Source organism: Rhododendron vialii, chromosome 2a, assembly GCF_030253575.1.
Source record: "Rhododendron vialii isolate Sample 1 chromosome 2a, ASM3025357v1".
NCBI classification, from domain to species: Eukaryota; Viridiplantae; Streptophyta; class Magnoliopsida; order Ericales; family Ericaceae; genus Rhododendron; species Rhododendron vialii.
Genome location: NC_080558.1, coordinates 14,050,050 through 14,069,623, shown reverse-complemented (window position 1 = coordinate 14,069,623; position 19,574 = coordinate 14,050,050). Strand labels below are relative to the sequence as shown.

The 19,574-nt window shown below is 39.2% G+C and overlaps 2 protein-coding genes and 1 pseudogene across 2 annotated transcripts; 2 read left to right on the top strand and 1 right to left on the bottom strand.

The window, feature by feature from the left end:
* Positions 1-375: 375 nt before the first annotated feature.
* Positions 376-2,272, top strand: LOC131317171 (cytochrome b561 and DOMON domain-containing protein At5g47530-like). The gene is made up of 3 exons (XM_058346742.1): positions 376-1,551; positions 1,658-1,752; positions 2,011-2,272. The coding sequence occupies exons 1-3, from the start codon at positions 376-378 to the stop codon at positions 2,270-2,272; spliced, it is 1,533 nt and encodes a 510-aa protein (XP_058202725.1).
* An 856-nt stretch (positions 2,273-3,128) lies between these two features.
* LOC131317170 (putative pentatricopeptide repeat-containing protein At5g59200, chloroplastic) lies at positions 3,129-12,888 on the bottom strand (annotated as a pseudogene).
* A 1,869-nt stretch (positions 12,889-14,757) lies between these two features.
* On the top strand, positions 14,758-15,996 carry LOC131317169 (F-box/kelch-repeat protein At3g23880-like). The gene has a single exon (XM_058346740.1). It carries the CDS (start codon positions 14,758-14,760, stop codon positions 15,994-15,996), a length of 1,239 nt encoding a protein of 412 aa, XP_058202723.1.
* The last annotated feature ends 3,578 nt before the right edge of the window (positions 15,997-19,574 follow it).

Here is a 19,574-nt window from a genome sequence, read left to right as displayed (position 1 = left end):
TTCAATCCTCTTGGGGCACCGTCACGTGATATCCCACACACTTTTTTCACCACACATTCGACGTGGGGTCCAAGACCCTTGTGTAGGTTCCCTTCAAATGTACCGTGGTAAAAGGATTCAGGGCATCACATAGCGGTGCCCAGTGGCATCAAATAATCTCCCATAAATTGGGCAACAAGAAATCCTAATGTAGATTGGAAAATCATAATCCTATTAGAATTTAGAACTGGACACCGACTTTGTGCTATAAATGAACTGAGCGTTGCGATGCCTATATAAGGAGAGCCCATGCCTACTTCCCTCTACTTCCCTTATAGCAGCTTTCTTTCATTGCTTCTGCTCTTCCATTCGAACCCCCTTTGATAACACTTTACAATGGCAAGACATAACGTCTTGCTTCTGTTTTGTCTTCTGATCACTTGTTTTCTGGTTCCGTCTCTCGCTCTTTCGGTTGCGGCTCGTCCATCGTGTTCCGACTTCGTGTTCCCGAACAACAAAGTCTTCGCTTCGTGCACCAATCTTCCCAATCTTGATTCGTTCCTCCACTGGACGTACGGCCCTTCTTCGACCACTCTCCACGTGGCTTACCGTCACAGCCAAGTCAGTTCTTCGACGTGGGTTGCATGGGGTATCAATCCCACTTCGAAAGGCATGGTTGGAACTCAGGCCATCGTAGCCTACAGAAAGCCCGACGGAACCATGGCTGTCTTCACTTCACCTGTTAACAGCTATGGGACCCAACTGTCCGAGGGGAACCTAAGTTTCCCTGTCTCGGATCTGTCAGCCTCATTTTTGGACAACCAGATGGTTATATATGTGGTCATTGAACTACCAGATAACACTACCAGTGTTAGTCATGTTTGGCAAGACGGACCGGTCTCCGGAAGTACACTTGGAATGCATCAAGTTTCTGGGAATCATCTCCTGTCGATGGGCACTCTCAATCTTTCATCAGGACAAGCCTCGGCATCTCACAGTGGGAGTTTAAAAAACCAACTCAAGATTACACATGGAGTACTAAACACTGTTAGTTGGGGAATCATGATGCCACTCGGATTTATGGCGGCAAGGTACTTGAAGGCTGTTGGTCCAAAAGCAGACCCTCTCTGGTTCTACGTTCACATCACTCTTCAGCTCCCTGGATACTTACTCGGCATGGCAGGAGGTGCAACTGGGCTCTACCTTGGCGTCAAGTCTGCTGGTGTTCATCACCCTTGCCACATGGGCATTGGAATCACTCTTTTCTGCCTTGGACTACTTCAGATCTCTGCTCTATTTTTGCGGCCAGCCAAGGACCACAAGTTTAGAAATCTTTGGAATTTGTTTCACCATCTGACAGGTTACACTGTCCTTCTCTTTAGCTTCGCCAACATATGGGTAGGGTTCTACATTCTAAAGCCTGCAATAGCATGGATTATTGTTTATGGCGTCATCTCCGGGGCAATGATACTGTCAACTATCGTATTAGAAGTTTGGAAGAGATTGACACAAGATGGAAATACCATTGGAGCAAATGAAGCAAGTGCAATGAGTAGTAGGGAAGATAATGAAGTATAGATATTAATTGTCCAATAGATAGTTTAGCAACATTTATGTAATTGGTAGTTATTTCTTCTGAGAGAATTTTCTACTGTAATTGAATTATCTATAACAATAGGCATTTACTCTTCTATATCATGTCAGAATCAGAGTTCTACTTTACAGGTATCGAGTAAAGAAGGCAAAGATAATGCCTTCTGCAATGCTGCCTAGGTACTGCAAATTTTTACAGTACTGTGCAGACTAGATGAGTTTGATTTTGTAATTACTTTTGTGGTGCTTAGGGCCAACAGGCCAAGCAAGCATGCAAACCTTAAAATTGGAGTGTATCCTCTAAAGCAACATGGTAATTTTTGTTTATTGCTTGAATGAGTCATCTTTCCTTGCAAAAAAAAAAACTACACACTTCGACAGAATGATCCTTTTAGGTCTGTACCTTGAAAACTGGCAACGCTTGGCTTTTGGTTGAAGAGATGTCACAGATTATCCTTGGCTTAAACATAAAACTTTAAGCTTGCTTGGACTGGTTGGTCCAAAAAACACAAGTTGGGACGAGACACAACAAGCAGCAACAATGAAAGGAGCTGATATGTCATGGGGCTGGCATTGGGAATGCATTAGCTCATCGTGGATTCATGATCATTACCATTTTGGCAATTGTCTCCATTGGAATGCGGCATCAGGGGATACCCCTATCACGAAGAGAAATCCAACTGAGAAGCCAATGGGATGAAAAGTGACAGCTGCTAAAGATGACTTATAAACAAGCCCATGTGGACAAATATTGTCAGCCAAGCTTCTATCAGGTTTCAGTATTAGGGATCCTTAAGGTTACAGAGATTGAGGCTGCAGAACATCATGGAGTAACAGTTACTAAAGATTGGTTTAAAGGATCGAAAACCGATTCCAATTTCAGTTCAGATTTCACCAGAAAAAGTCGTCTTGCCGTATTCCCCAACTGGCGCATAAACCAACAGTATTCCCTCAAAATCTGCGTAAAATACCACCATGTGAGTGAAGAACTCTCATTCGTGTCTAAGTGGTACTTTATGATCCAGTGATACTTGCTACGGATGTAGAAAGATCTTTTACAGTAAAAAAGAAATTTCAATCTTTTCCATCTTTATAAGTTGTTCTGGTTCTCCAAATGAAAATTTTAGTTGGTATTTTTTGTGCCGTATGTGAAATAATTAAGAATTTATTTGCTTCAAAAGTTTATTTTTAAGACCCATTTTTTTGGTTTCCTTTCGTTACATACCAAGTAAAGGGTGCTGTACATGGTTCATTTCTGATGACATACAGCAAAAATAAGTACATTTAAAAGAACCAAGAGCAGAAACATTATCATATGTCAAGGAAAGGTGCACTCCACGCAGTTTTATATGAAAACAATGGTACAAGTGGCACTTACCTTACAAAGGTCGTTGCATTACATGAGGCTGAATGGTTTCAGAAAACAAGGCAATTGAGAGGCTAATGATGAACTCGAGTCTGTCCCTCACAATGAACACGACCCTAGCGAGCAGCACAAGGAGAGTCTATATACTCTTCGAAGCTCTCTCAATGCTTTTCTTTTCCAATGTCGTCGATTTCATTCTTTATCTTTATGATAATGAAATTTCTTTGCTGATCACAAAAAATAAATAAATACAAAGAGCGTGACCCATGACAAGTCATACAAGCTTACTGGCTATATCATAGTCATTGCATGTTCTGAGATTCTCAACAATCCGAACTGGAACTGTGCTAAGAAATAAAAATGGGAATGCGAAGGTCAGCTCCAGAAGCCCAATGTGTATGCCAAGGTCCATTTAGCATGAACTCATGCAACATTGAGGATGCCCGTGGTTGATTCCCAGCATGTTTCAGTGTAAAGCTCATCTCAGCTAACACTTTTGTAGACTTCCTCTGATTGTGACTGTCATGTGTCACTGGCAACGAATAGAGGAAGTGCATTATCAACCTCAATTGGGCAAATTCCAGGGTCCTTCATATTCGTTCTTTTCATCATTCTCCTGACTTTCAAGACCTTGTCCCACTTCATGACTTGGGAATAAATGTTAGAGAAGAGTGCCCCATCCACATGAGGCTCCACTTCAAGGAGATTCACCGTAGCTTCTTCTGCTAATTCAACATTCTTATAAATTACACAAGCTCCAAGTAAAGCTCTCCAAATGATGGCATCTGGTGCAAACGGCATACTTCTAATAAGTTCTCTAGCCACTTAAAGTCTCCCTCCTCTTCCCAAAATATGAATCATTCATCTATAATGTTCAAGTTTAGGACTAATTCCATAAACATCATTCATGACGTTGAAGTAATTCAGCCCCTTATCAGCTAAACCAACGGGGCTGAAAGCACTCAACACGCATATGGAAGTAATAGAATCAGGCATAGTTTGTTCAGAAATCATCCTGGAGAAATAATCAAGAGCTAACTCACCAAGCCCATGGTTTGCAAGTCCCACAATCACCGGAATCGAAGCAAACATGTCTTTTTTATTCATCGCATTAAAAACCGTGAGAGAGATATCAATATCCCCACACTTTGCATACATGTCAACAAGAGCAGTTCCAAGCTTAAGGTCTATTTCGAATCTTCCACTCTCGATAAACTCATGAACCATCTTGCCCGTACCTAAAGCACCCACATCCCCACAAGCCAATAGCACACTGACAGGTACCACATTTGCTAACTGCATCTCCTGAAAGAGCCTCAAGGCCTCGCTAGATTGCCTATTTGTGGAGCAGGTGACAATCATAGGACTCGAATTCCTTAAATGATTTCTTTCCCCCAAGTTCACCGGCAGATGCATACCCATGAATCATCGTATTCCATGAAACCAAGTCTCTTTCAGATATTTTATCAAACAGTTATCTCGCTAGTGTTATTTCCCCCAACACAAACATGCTCAGACAACAAAACATTACAAGAAAAAAACTACGTGTGGGTTTTGGGAATTAAGGTAAGCCCTGATCATAGTGTTCCAAATGGACATTCAAATGAAGCAAAGGACAGAACGAGGATAGGATAAATCATGGGTCGTAGAAAACGAAAAAGATTCGTCCCAAGAACTCAGAGAGAACGAAATTGTTTTTGGTGGAGCAAGGTCTTGATGATTAGCGAATGGATTTGGAGGAGGTGATCGATCAATCTTGGGTACCTGAGTCTTGGATCAGAGGCATGACCTTCTTTTCTATGGTTTTGGACCTTTCTAGTGTGAGGGCTGACTAGTGTGGACCAAAGTCCCATGAATCTTGTGGTGTGTCCTGAACCAGGAATCAAATAAGAGAAGCCTTTTAACTGTAATTAACTGTTTTAACGGTAATTACTTATTATGTGGTTGCACATTTCCATTATGTACTTTCTATGGGAGCCGTTTTTGCTTTATTTGCAGGGTTTCACATTCGTTCCCATATTGAATTGATCCGATCGTACCTACCCTGCCTTCTTGCCATCCCGTAATTGACTGACTTGGCATATCATTTATTCTAAATTTTTTTTGATCATTTATTCTATTGGATTTGTAGGAAAATGACCTTTTGGTATTATTTTCTGTTGGAAATTGAAGGTGTCGCAATCCGCATCACCTCGAACAATTTGTGCTAGATATTGAACGCGACAAGAAGATCGATTCATGTTTTTCTATACAATTACATTTAATATTTTGTCTATTCATCTCATGTATGTATTTTATGTGTAATCTCTGTAGATGAAGAAACTAGATTAGCAAATGCAACACAAAAGATCAGTTCTTTTTCCTCTGACATAGAAAAATCCGTCATTTTTCTTAAGATACTCGTGATTAGATTGGCATATTTCACCGATGTTTGTTTAATTAAATTTTTTACTTGAATATTGTACCAATACTCACAAAAAATGAATTACTTGGATCATTTAAGGTGAAGTCCAAATTAATTGAACTGCATGGATGAAGTCTAGATGAAAACTACCGAGAGGCTTCATCTTTCGATAATGCCTGTTTTTAAAGAGTCAAAGTCAATTTTTTGCTTGCTACAGTGTTATATAGTCAAAATTTGGCAAAATGCTCCAATAATGTTATAGCCATTATTTACGCTACCATTTGCAGCCTTTGAATCACACGCATATGTTACGGTCAAGATTGCTCCAAAGAGCTATTAGAAGACAACCCGTACAAGAAATGAACCAGGTTATTTTCAATGCCGAATTTTGCCCATGAAATGGTGCCAATTTTTTTGTTTTTTTTTTGGCTCCCCATTGGAAGAGAATTTTGGTATTGAAGCCAAAATAAGGCTTGGCTCTCTGTCGGAGATGCTCTTACATATACCGTTTTGACACTATTCGTTGCTAAATATAAATTCATCTACGATTTTAGCTATTGACCGTCCGAGATGTTGTAAAGCAAAATGTCAAGTGGCATTGGCCGTAGGCCTGTCAACGGGCTGGATCCGATCCGGATCCGATAAGACTCGAATTCGATAGTGGTAATCCGGATCCGAATCCGAAAACTTCGGATCTGATCCGAAAATCCGAATCCGATCCGAAAACTTTTTTTACTTCAAAAATTTTAGCAAAAATATATTTATTTTTTTTTGAAAAAAAAATATTTTCCGAAAAAAATTTAAAAAATTTAAAATAAAATAGTAAAAATAAAAATACAACTTCTTAAACATTTTTTTTTCAAAATAAAAAATTTACTGTTTTTTTTTTAAAAAAAATTAAAAATTAAAAAAAATAAAGTTCGGATTCGGATTGATAACGGATTTAATCCGATCCGATCCATATTTGAATTACCGGATTCGGATTATCGGATTTCGGATTGACATTATCGGATCCGGATCGGATTTTTCGGATCAGATCCGGATCGGGTCCGGTCCATTGACAGGCCTAATTGGCCGGGTGCCAAAATAAATAGAATGGAATAAGTTCAGGGACCAAGTTTGAAAAGTGTCAAGTTCGTAGCATCCGTGTAGGAACATTTATGCCTAACCGGGAAATGATCATGAGAAAGGGCAAGGAGCTTATTACTTCAAATTCTAAGATTCATGAACTTCCACCGTCAATAAAACACCCCTAAGCCGATAAAAGTTTGCTTGGTCATTATTTTAAAACTTTGAGATTAGTCGAGGTCTCTATAAGTTGGGCCAGACATTTTCAATTATAAAAAGAAACAAATTATTGCATCTCCATCTAAGAAGTGAAAGTAAATAGAACACGGTGATAGAAAAGTATATTCCCATATGACTTGTTGGTGTGGTCATTAGGACTTGGGAGGAGATACAACACCACCAGAATATCGTAACTCGGGACAAACAAATTCAATAGTTAACAAAGCTCGACTCAATTAAAGAGGCTTGTTTAGTAAATGACTCAGGTCGGCTTGATAAGGGCTCGGCTCATTAAGGCTCAAGCTGAGCTCGAGGTCGAATTTTTGGCACGCTTAGTAAACAAGCTGAGCTCAAGCTTGACAAAGCTCGGCTCGTTTACAGCCCTATGCAGCAACACCTCATCGTGCTTTTTTTAGTTTTTATTTTTTTATTTATACACGCTTAACGGCTTAATATATACTTATCCGAGAACAAAATACACCCCATAATTTTGCACATAAATGAAAATTCTAAAGTTTTATTCGAAAGTAAATGGAAGTCACCGACCTCATTGTTTTAGGCACAAGAAATCCTAAATCCTATCAGACTTACAACACCCAATTACATGTAAATGAGAAGTTTTTGGGAACAAATTGGGTACCACGTGGCGGTACCCAACACACATCCGAGCCGTTCAAACGTGTTTTAGACGGCTCAGATCCGACCACTCTCCCTCCCCTCACCCGACCACTCTCTCTCCTCTTTCTCCCTCTAAAATTCTGACCGTCCAAAACACGTTTGGACGGTTCGGATGCGACGTGCACTACACCCAATTTGAAGCCAAAAATCTCTCGTAAATGAGAAACTCCTAATCCCTTTAGAATTTGGACACCGACTTTACTTTCCGAAATAAGAGTTTCGATGCCTATATAAGGAGAGCCCATGCCTACGTTTTAACCCATCAAAAATAAACTCACTGTCTTCCTTCGACTTGCGTTGTACTAACATTCTTCCATTGCTTCTGCACTTCCATTCAACAACCCAAACCCCTTTCATTGTTCTTGGTAAGGCAATCATCAATGGCAATACAGAAACTGGCTTTTCTTTTTTGTCTTCTGATGATCACTTGTTTCTTGGTCCCGACGTCTCTCGCTCTTTCTACTACCTCCGCTAATGCTTCTTCGTGTTCTGACTTCGTGTTCCCAAATAACAAAGTATTTGCCTCGTGCACCGATCTTCCCTATCTGGATTCATTCCTACACTGGACTCACAACCCTTCCTCATCCACCCTCCACATAGCTTACCGTCACAGCCAAGTCAGTTCATCGACGTGGGTTGCATGGGGTATCAATCCCACTTCAAATGGCATGATTGGAACTCAAGCCATCGTAGCCTACACAAAGCCCGACGGAACCATGGCTGTCTTCACTACACCTGTTAGCAGCTATGGGACCCAGCTGCAAGAGGGGAACCTAAGTTTCCCTGTCTCGGATCTGTCAGCCTCATTTTTGGACAACCAGATGGTTATATATGCAGTCATTGAACTTCCAGAGAACACTACCAGTGTTAGTCATGTTTGGCAAGACGGACCAGTCTCCGGAAGTACACTTGGAATGCATCAGGTTTCTGGGAATCATCTCAAGTCGATGGGCACTCTCAATCTTTCATCAGGACAAGCCTCAACATCTCACAGTGGGAGTTCAAAACTCAAGATTACACATGGAGTGCTAAACACTGTCAGTTGGGGAATCATGATGCCACTCGGATTTATGGCAGCAAGGTACTTGAAGGCTGTTGGTCCAAAAGCAGACCCTCTCTGGTTCTACGTTCACATCACTCTTCAGCTCCCCGGATACTTACTCGGCATGGCGGGAGGTGCAACTGGGCTCTACCTTGGGGTCAAGTCCGCTGGTGTTCATCACCCTTGCCACATGGGCATTGGAATCACTCTTTTCTGCCTTGGACTACTTCAAATCTCTGCTCTATTTTTGCGGCCAGCCAAGGACCACAAGTATAGATATCTTTGGAATTGGTTTCATCATCTCACAGGTTACACTGTCCTTCTCTTGAGTTTCGCCAACATATGGGTAGGCTTCTACATTCTTAAGCCTACAAAAGCATGGATCATCGTGTATGGCGTTATCTTCTGGACAATGATAGTATCAACAATCGTATTAGAAGTTTGGAAGAAATTGACACGAGATGGAACTATCAATGGAGCTAATGAAGTCAGTACAACTGAAGAAAATATTGTGTAGATCATTAATTGTCCTATAGGTAGATTGGCAATGTTTATGTTCTTGGAACCATTATGCATAGAAAGAGGTTATGTAACACATAGTTGGTTCTTCTAAGATGAATGTCTTCTCTCTGTTTTGGAAAACATTGTCTGTTGTGTACGTATTTGTCTTATCTATGCAAGTTGGTATTTCTCCTCTATATCATTTCAGAAAGAAATCTCTAACGTATAGGTATTTAGTAAACAAGGCAAAGATAGTGCCTCGGATCTATTTGTAGTTGGATAATGAGTTCTGCAGGGAGCACCAGTACAAACTTACATGCAATGCCGCCTAGGTAATGCACTTTTTTAGAAATCAAGCTGCAGATGAGGTTTATTTTACTACAAACAACTTTGGTGGTCCTTAAAGGCCAAGGGCCAAGGCAAATATGAAAACATTTGAAGTGGATTGTATCCTCTTGACTAACGGTATTTTTGTTTTATTGCTTGAAGGAGTCATCTTTTCCTATTCCTAGTTTTCTATTCAAAAGAAGCTACATAATCACTGAAAATGATGCTTTTTAGTTCCAGTAGTTTTACCTGGAAAACTGACAAATCTTGGCTTTTTTGGTGGAAGGGAGGACTAAGATCATCCATGGTTTAAACAACTGGTTAAAAAGATAGTTCTACTTGACTTTGTTCCCCCGCAAACATATTCGGCCAAATGGCCACAGTTAAAACTATCTATAAATTTTTAGAAATACCTATTTTCTGCTGTGTACGACGAATTCAATGCTCTTTAACTTTGTAGTATTATATATTCATGTTTAATCCAGGTGTAAATATTAGATCACGCACTTGGATTTTGGTCACCTTGGATGAACAGTCCAATCTAACTCGCATATCCGGTCCAACAAAAGGTCCCTTAGGTCGATAGATGTTCTTTGAACCCCTGCAGCTCCCATACACAAAACAATTGACATGGCAGATTTGCTTGCAGTAGTCCAAGACACACTATATATATGCTGACTAAGGTAGCAATGAACTTAACAAAAACCAAATTTCATTTGAAAGTCCATGCAGATATCACCAACCTGAATTGAGAATACAGGAGCTGTATTAACAAGAACAATGCATACTCGGTATGGATATAAAATAACAAATTTACAGTAAGTGTTGAAATTCCCATCTTTATAGGTCATTCTAGTTCTCATAATTAAAAACTTCAGAGTATTTTTGTACTTGAAGTAATTACAAAGTTACTCGATTCAAAAGCTTCTTTCAGACCCATTTTTGTGATTTTGTTGCTTCTCATCTATTCTAATATATAGAGGGAGGGCACCACTTTGGTGTCTCCCTATTTTTGAAGCCTTCCATGTATTTTCCTTTTCCACAAGTGCCCTCTCAAAAAACACCACCGCGATACAAAACAGTTAAATGTGGGGATATATTGGACATTTTATCACCGAAAAAACTTTGCCCACTACATATCCTACTCCACAAACTGCACACGCAGCGCACCTTCCTATCCTCTGTTCTTCTCCTTCATCATTGCATTCCTTCATCACGGAAACCAGTTGTCATTAACAATTTCTACCCCAGTTGTCGTTCACAAGAGATTGTGTCAACTGGTACGGTTAGTAATTTTATTGGGTGTGGGTGACTCGAAACCCTTCTGATAATTCCGATTTACTCCCACTGCCATCTAGGCCTTCTGATTTTGTGGGCGGTGTTGTCCTCGAAAAGAACAGGTATCCTTGAATTGTCTCGATTTCATATACACCCTACTACACACCCAATCACACACCCCTACTCACAATAGGGGTCAAGCCCGCACACACTACACACCTAGTGTGTGTGAGACTTACCCTTATTGTGAATATGAGTGTATAATTGGGTGTGGTGTTAGAATTATTGTTCTCTTATTAGGTTTATTGTTCTCTTGTTGGGTGTTTGTTTTCCTAAAAAAAACAATAGTATTGATGAGTCGGTAGCACTAATGTCTAATTTCTCTGTTCTTGCCTTTTAAAGGGTGAAGAGACATTAAATTTGTTTTTCATAACTGCAAAAAAAAAAGGTGGAGGAGGGGGCCACCGGACATAGCAAGTAGCAACCCTCCCTTAGGCATGAGGCGTGACTATAGGGACTCTAGACCAACATAAGGGACCACCCCATTTGCAGTGTCTTTAATTTTGACATTCTAAAATTTGTATTTTTTAAAATTAGGATACCATGGAATTTGTATTCTTCTAATTTGCGTTCTTTGCCATTTTCTTATTTGTATAGTCTGTAACATAAGAATCCAAAAGCTAATCTCTCATTCTCTTTTTAATTTTTCCATCTTCTCCCTTCCTTTTTTATAATAAGTACTGCATTAGGAAGAATATTTGATACTCTGGAGTGAATTTTTTTGATTATTTGGTTGTTACTTTAAAAACAGAAGAGAACAAAAACTAGAGGCTGGGGCACATGCGATACATGTGCAAGTCGAATTTTGACAAAAATTTGTGAAAACTCAATCAAAAGTGGGAAGCATTTGTGCAATTTTTTTCAAAGTTCAACTTGCACACGCATCGCGTGTGCCCCGGCCTCTAGTATAAAGTAAACGGTGGGATACATGGCTCGTTATTCATGCGAAAGTATTAAGTTCCATACGCTAGCATAATATATATAGCCTTTGGGGAATAAGCGCGGACAATAGCCTTTCTTGGGGAATAATTAATGGACAGCATCATAAGAGCAATCTAAACAACAAAAGTACTTTCACTACTACTCAGAGCAGAAATATCATCACATATCATGGAAGGTTCATTCCATGCAGTTTTTTTTTTAAAAAGGTACATGTGGAACTTACATTGAAACGCCTGTTGCATCATAGGAGGCTGAAGAATGGTTTCTGGAAAAATGACAAGATTGAGAGGCAAATGATGTACTCGAGTCTTGTGCCTAACAATGATCACATCCCATGATGATTCATACCAACTTAATTGTTATGTGATGGTTACTGCATCTAATATTATACGAACTGGAGTTTTTCTAAGCAGCCCAAATGTGAGTGCTAAGGTAAGCTCCATAAGCCCAATATGAATGCCATGGTCTTGTTAGCTATACTCACGCCTTCTCTTTCTCTTGCTCATCAAAGATGTGCAACATCGAGGATGCCCAAGAGCAGTTACAATCTTGGGGTCGATTTCCATTCTACTTCTATGAATGAATCATCTTGCCAGTACCTAAAGCACCTACATCTCCACATGCCAATAACACACTAACCATGGTGACCTTATCAGGCACCACATTCGCTAATTCCATCTTATGAAAGAGCCTCAATGCATCGTTAGATGATTGCCCGATTTTGGGTCAGGCAGTCATAGGACTCCAAGTATCGGAAAATGATTTCTTTCCCCCAAGTTCACCGGAAGAGTCATACCCATGAATCATCGTATTCCAAGAAACCGAATCATCGTATTCCAAGAAACCAAGTCTCTGTCAGACATTTTATCAAACAGTTCTCGCGCTAGCGTTACTTTCCCACCACAAACATACTCACCCAACATAACATTACAAGAAACTACATCTGGGCTGTTAATTTCATTATAAAAAAAAAAACTCCTTTGAAATTTCTATGCAATCAAATTTGGCATACATTTCAACAAGAACTGTCTGGTCAAGCAAATCAGAACCAAACCCAAGTTTCAACACCTGGGTATGAATAGCTCTACCATGAACCTCCCACATGCTAGAAGAACGAGAGAAAGGATAAACTATCTACAAAAATGCCTTCTTGAAGGCGCATTTGGACAGAGAGTGACAAAGACTCATGTGGGTTTTGGTAATTAAGGTAAACCCCGATCACAGTGTTCCAAATGTAAGTGTCTGGACATTCAATTGAAGCAAATACAGACCAGGCATAGGACAAATCACGGGTCGAAGAACACGAAAAGAATCGGCCCAGGAACGAAATTGTTTTGGTGGGAGTGAGGTTTAGATGAGGAGTGAATGGATTTGGAGGAGGTGATCAATCTTGGTTGAGTCTTGAATTAAAGACATGGCCTTCTTTCCCATGGTTAAAAGGGCATCCCATGAATCTCCTGAGAGATGCCCTTTTAACGGTTTTTAACGGAATTTGATTGACGTGGCATATAATTTATTCTATTCCATTTATTTTCCTATAACCAGATGTCCCGGCCAACACACCCTGACACGCGCATCTCGACCAATCCTGAGGGACCATAAATTTATCGTCCACTAGCGGAAGCTCTACTTGAAGCCGAGGTAAATGCTTCTTATTGACTAACCCCAAATCATGAATTGATGACCACCTGACAAATTTCGGACCTGAAAAATTAAAAAGAAGCAAACCCCTTAAGTCTCTGGCCACCTTGAGCTTAGTAATCTTTATTAAAAGCATCTTGCATAATTGGAAGGTATAATTAATTTTTGATATTTTGTGCCGTTCAAAAAATAAGAATTAATTTTTGACATGTAGACAATATGCACCATGAAATTTAAATAAGAACGGTAATTTCAAACAATTTAAATAAATATTAACCAAATAAGGAAATTTTTTTCAAAAAAAATCCATGAAGGCTATACCACAAATTGTTATAATTAAGCAGGGGCATTAAGATGGTCGAATAAGTCATCTTCAACTATGGTTGTTAATAACAACTGGCATCCATAATCGTAACACAACTTGAATTTAAAATACCACAAATTATGTTTCTTAAGGAAATAAAAAACAATAGTAATAATAAAAAGTAGCAGAATGACAAACCCTTGGAAAATACATGTTGGTTTGCATGTGGGGAGTGGTAATTGAGTAACTAGGCAAGGGGATTAATTATGAAGAGGGTTGGGGTGGCTATAAATAATCCTACGACAAAGGGATTAAATTGTCTTTGGGATAAATAGTCTCAATGTGTATGTCTACCAAACACCGAATTAATTAATTCAAAATTGATTAGTTCGGGTAAATATTTAATACAACCAAACAATCCCGCTAACAAACAGGCTCTTAGGGTTGGCACCGATCCTCAAATTTAGGGATAAAGAAGATGAAGTGCTAGGAAAACTAGCGAAAAAATTGAAACTGAAAAGTTAAACCTAGAAGGCCAACGAAGGTCTCATTTGACATAATAAGGGAGCGTTTTGTAACCTTTTCGTTTTCAGTTTTTTATTTTTGTTTTTACTTTTTGAAAACTAATGAAGAAAACTTGTTTGATAACAAGTTTATACTTTCTGATTTTTCATAAACTTTTTTAGAGTTTTTGTAAACTATGAAAACTACAAAAAAAAAAAAAAAAAGAAGAAGGTGTTTTTTTTCCTTTTTTATTTTTTGGAAACAGAAATATTACCAAACATGTTTCTACTTTTTGTTTTTATGAAAACATTAAACCGGTTTTTACTTCTAATTTCTTAAAAAAACTTATTCTACTTTCTTAAAAACTAAAAATTGAAAACTAAAAAGGTTACCAAACGCAACAAATGTCAAATTTTTTGTCTTTATTAAAATAAAATTTATATTTGTTAATTTTTTGAGGATTATTGCTTCTTCAAGACTAAAGGAATTTAAAAAGTAAAGAATTACATTGATAGAAACTCAAATTTTTTTGAATAAAGACGAAAAAATAGCTTATTTTTGTCTTTTATTCAAAAAATTGGATTTTTGTCGTACCGTAATTTTTTACTTTTTAAATTTCTCTCATCATGAACAAGCGATAATTCTCAAAAAAATCAACGAAAAACTAGGAAATGTGAAAAGAAATTGAATAAAGAAAAAAAATCATTTGGCTTATTTTACCAAACAACCCCGAAATATCTCACCTCTATAAATTGCTAGCCCCAAAAACCGAAAAGAAAAACCCTAGCCCCATAAACAGTTTTCAAGGGAGAACGGGAAGGAAGAAAAATAGGTCAGAAGGTAGGAGAAGAATGAAGAGAAAGAAGGGTACATCGACAGCAGAATCAAGTTTCCCAAATATTATTATTCCAGAAGAAATCATTGTCGAAATACTGTCACGATTATCCCTCGATTCTCTTGTTCGATTCACTTTGGTTTCCAAGCAATGGCGTTCTTTGATCTCTGACATTTCCGTCGCAAAAACTGGCCCACCGATAGTTCTCGTCCTGTCCGACTCGGGAGCAAGAGCATATTCCTTTTCACCCCACTCCATTGACCAACACCAACAGGAAGTACTTCACACGAAAAGCGTTCGTGTTCCATGGAACATGAATGCATTCGTTAACAGGTACAAGATTCGACTCCTGGGATCGTGTAAGGGTTTGTTGCTCATGCATGCCAGCGAGGATTTGTTCTTGAGGAATCCACTAACTAGATTCTTCAAGAAAGTGCTAGCATTTGACCGGTTGCGTGATGAGAACTACCGTGTTCGTTCGGGTCTCTGCTATGACTCCACGAGTGATGAGTACAAGGCCGTTCTTGCCCTTGCTCACAACACTCCAAGTTACGGAGGTGAATTTGTAGTGGTTGGTCGCCTCAGAGGTAAAAGTTGGAGAGCGATTCACTTCCCGTATAGGGTACGTACAGCGAATTCAGGGCCTATAGTCAATGAAAATCTTCATTGGTATGCCTCTAAGAATGATTCAGGTAGTTATTTCCTTTCACCCCACCAAATTATTTACTTTGATGCACATATGGATAAATTCGAGGAGGTACCGATGCCAGATCCTAGAGGTGAGGACGGAGATGTCATTTGTGGATTGGGAGCTTTGGATGGATGCCTTTGTATGTTCCGCTGCAACGGTGAAAATAGTGTTGAGCTATTAGTAATGAAAGAGTATGGTGTGCAAAACTCTTGGACTAGTATTATTGCTGTTTCAGATGGTTTGACCTCTAGTCGTTATTATAAGAAGTTGGCGCCACTAGGTTATACAAAGAATGGCGAAATTCTAACTTGGGGTTGGGATTCACACGGTTGGCATATAATTAGGGCATTCGATCGGACTGACAATTCCCATAGGAGAATTTCAAATCCAAAGGATCGTTTATATGTAACTGCATATGAGGAAAGTTTCATTACACCTACCGACTATAATTGGGAAGAGGAAGTCCAGAGAAGGGAAGCGACATATGTGGAACATATTTATCGCTCGCGGAAAAAGAAAATGAACAAGAATGGTTACTGGACCACTGAATACATAAAATCTTGAAGAGGAACAACAATGGAGAGCCAAACTCGAAAGAATTCTAATTTAATCTGATTCTCTCTCTCTCTCTCTCTCTCTCTCTCTCTCTCTCTCTCTCTCTCTCTCTCTCTCTCTCTCTCTCTCTCTCTCTCTCTCGTAATATTCACCATAACTTGGATTGTTTTAGACAGTTAAATTGGATTTTTTTGTTTTTCCTTTCTTTTTTCTTTTCTTTCTAAGATATGCTTATTTGGTGTTTAATAACTTTGAATGGAATTGAGCAATTCAAGTTTCTCTATGTATATATGTGCTGGTGATTTTAAAGGCACAACAGTGTAGACATAATTAATTAAAGTTTTACATACAGTTGAAGAGTTAAAGTAGAAATCCTTCTTCTTTTGAAATTCTCCCGCGGATAGAGCTTCCAACGCTCAGAATTGGCACCACAAATATATCCAATCTTGACTTCAAATGATTTAATTGACAGGAAGCAATTGCCTTCGAATTTGACAGAAATTGTGAAAACCAACCATACCCGTACGTGTTGAATTCAAAAAATAACCATGTGAACCGAATGCCATATTTACAGATGTCAAATTATCACAAAGACTTTCAAATAAAATTGACGTCGTTAAATTTGAACCGGATGCCATATTTACAGATTTCCTCCGCCTCCCTTTTACATCTTCGTCAACATCTTCTGCCGTCCTCTTTTCACCGCTTCCTCTCCGTCTCACCTCCCTCTGGCCGCCACCATCGAACAGATCCTCGTGCACGACTCCTTCCGACATCCCAAAGCTCCAAGATCGCCTCAACTGGCTCGAAGCCGTTTGCAGCCAAGACCCTATGCATAAGTAGCTGCGATGCCTTGCTATAAATATTCCAGCGACCAAGGGGTCGGGTTGCTGAGTCCGGAGTCAAGAGGTTGGAGAACAGGGTCCGATCTGGGGTTAATTTGAAGAAGGGAAGGTTAGGCTGTCTGATCCGGCACCGCCGGTGGTTTTTTTTTTTTTTTCTTTCTAGTTTTTTTACTGTGATGTCCCGCTTGCGGGTGTTTCTACCCTTCAGGGTTCTTCCTAACCCTTTTGGGTGTAGTGTGTTTTTCTTTCTTTGGTGTTGGTGGTGTGAGTTTGTGTGAGGTATTGTACCTTGTTGTTCTTTATAAGGAGTTTGGGGTGTAGATCTTTCTTTGTCAAAACCTATTCTCCTAGTTGGCTATTCTCTCACCTTCTCCAAGGAAGAATATGCCCTTGATTGTCTCTTTTTGTTATCAATGAAATTTCTAAGGTCCAATGTGTATGCCAAGGTCCATTTAGCATGAACTCATGCAACATAGAGGATGCCCGCGCATGGTTGATTCCCAGCATGTTTCAGTGTAAAGCTCTTCTCATTTAACACTCTGTAGACTTCCTCTGATTGTGACTGTCATGTGTCACCGGAGACAAATAGATGAAGTGCATTATCAACCTCAATTGAGCTAATTCCGGGGATCATATCGGGTTTTTTCATCATTCTCCTGACTTTCAAGACCTTGTCCCACTTCATGACTTGGGAATAAATGTTAGCGAAGAGTGTCCCATCCACATGAGGCTCCACTTAAAGAAGATTCACCATAGCTTCTTCAGGTAAATTCAACATTCTTATAAATTACACAAGCTCCGATCCAAGAAAAGCTCTCCAAATGATGGCATCCGGTGCAAATGGCATACTTCTAATAAGTTCTCTAGCCACTTGAAGTCGCCCTCCTCTTCCCAAAATATCAATCATTCATCTATAATGTTCAAGTTTAGGAATAATTCCATAAACATTGTTTATGATGTTGAAGTAATTCAGCCCCTTCTCAGCCAAACCAACATGGCTAAAAGCACTCAACACGCCAATGAACATAATAGAATCAGGCATAATTTGTTCAGAAACCATCCTGGAGAAATAATCAAGAGCTAACTCACAAAGTCCATGGTTTGCATACATGTCTTTTTTATCAATGTCCCCACACTTTGCATACATGTCAACAAGAGCAGTCCGGAGCTTAAGGTCTATTTCGAAGTCCCAAGCGAACACGTCTTTTTTATCAATGTCCCCACACTTTGCATACATGTCAACAAGAGCAGTCCGGAGCTTAAGGTCTATTTCGAATCTTCTACTCTCGATAAACTCATGAACCATCTTGCCCGTACCTAAAGCACCCACATCCCCACAAGCCAATAGCACACTAACAAAGGTGACTTCGTCAGGTACCACATTTGCTCACTGCATCTCCTGAAAGAGCCTCAAGGCCTCACTAGATTGCCTATTTTTGGAGCAGGTGACAATCATAGGACTCAAATTCCTTTAAATGATTTCTTTCCCCCCAGTTCACCGGCAGATGCATACCCATGAATCATCGTATTCCATGAAACCAAGTCTCTCTCAGATATTTTATCAAACAGTTATCTCGCTAGTGTTATTTCCCCCAACACAAACATACTCAGACAACATAACATTACAAGAAAGAAACTACATGTGGGTGTTGGGAATTAAGGTAAGCCCTGATCATAGTGTTCCAAATGGACATTCAAACGAAGCAAAAGACAGACCGGGGATAGGATAAATCTTGGGTTGAAGAAAACGAAAAGATTCGTCCCAAGAACTTGGAGAGAACGAAATTGTTATGGATTTGGAGGAGGTGATTGATCAATCTTGGGTGAGTCTTGGATCAGAGGCATGACCTTCTTTTCTATGGTTTTGGAAACTTCTAGCGTGAGGGCTGACTAGTGTGGACCAAATTCCCATGAATCTTGAGGTGTTTGTCCTGAACCAGGAATCTACTAAGGGAAGCCTTTTAACCGTAATTAACGGTAATTGACTGACGTGGCACATCATTTATTCTACTGGATTTGTTGTTCTAAAGGAAAATGACCTTTTGGTATTATTTTTTGTTGGAAAGCGAAGGTGTCACAATCCACATCACCTCGAACAATTTATCCAAGATATTGATCACAACAAGAAGATCGATTCACATTTTTCTATGCCTTTACAAACTGTATACATTTAATACCTGGTCTATTCATCTCATGTATGCATTTTATGTGTAATCTCAGTACATGAAGAAAGTAGATTAGCAAACGCAACACGATAGATCAGTTCTTTTTTCTTTAATAACATAGAAAACCCGTCATTTTTCTAAAGGAAAATGACCTTTTGGTATTATTTTTTGTTGGAAAGCGAAGGTGTCACAATCCACATCACCTCGAACAATTTATCCAAGATATTAATCGCAACAAGAAGATCGATTCACATTTTTCTATGCCTTTACTAACTGTATACATTTAATACATGGTCTATTCATCTCATGTATGCATTTTATGTGTAATCTCAGTATATGAAGAAAGTAGATTAGCAAACGCAACACGATAGATCAGTTCTTTTTTCTTTAATAACATAGAAAACCCGTCATTTTTCTAAAGGAAAATGACCTTTTGGTATTATTTTTTGTTGGAAAGCGAAGGTGTCACAATCCACATCACCTCGAACAATTTATCCAAGATATTGATCGCAACAAGAAGATCGATTCACATTTTTCTATGCCTTTACAAACAGTATACATTTAATACCTGGTCTAT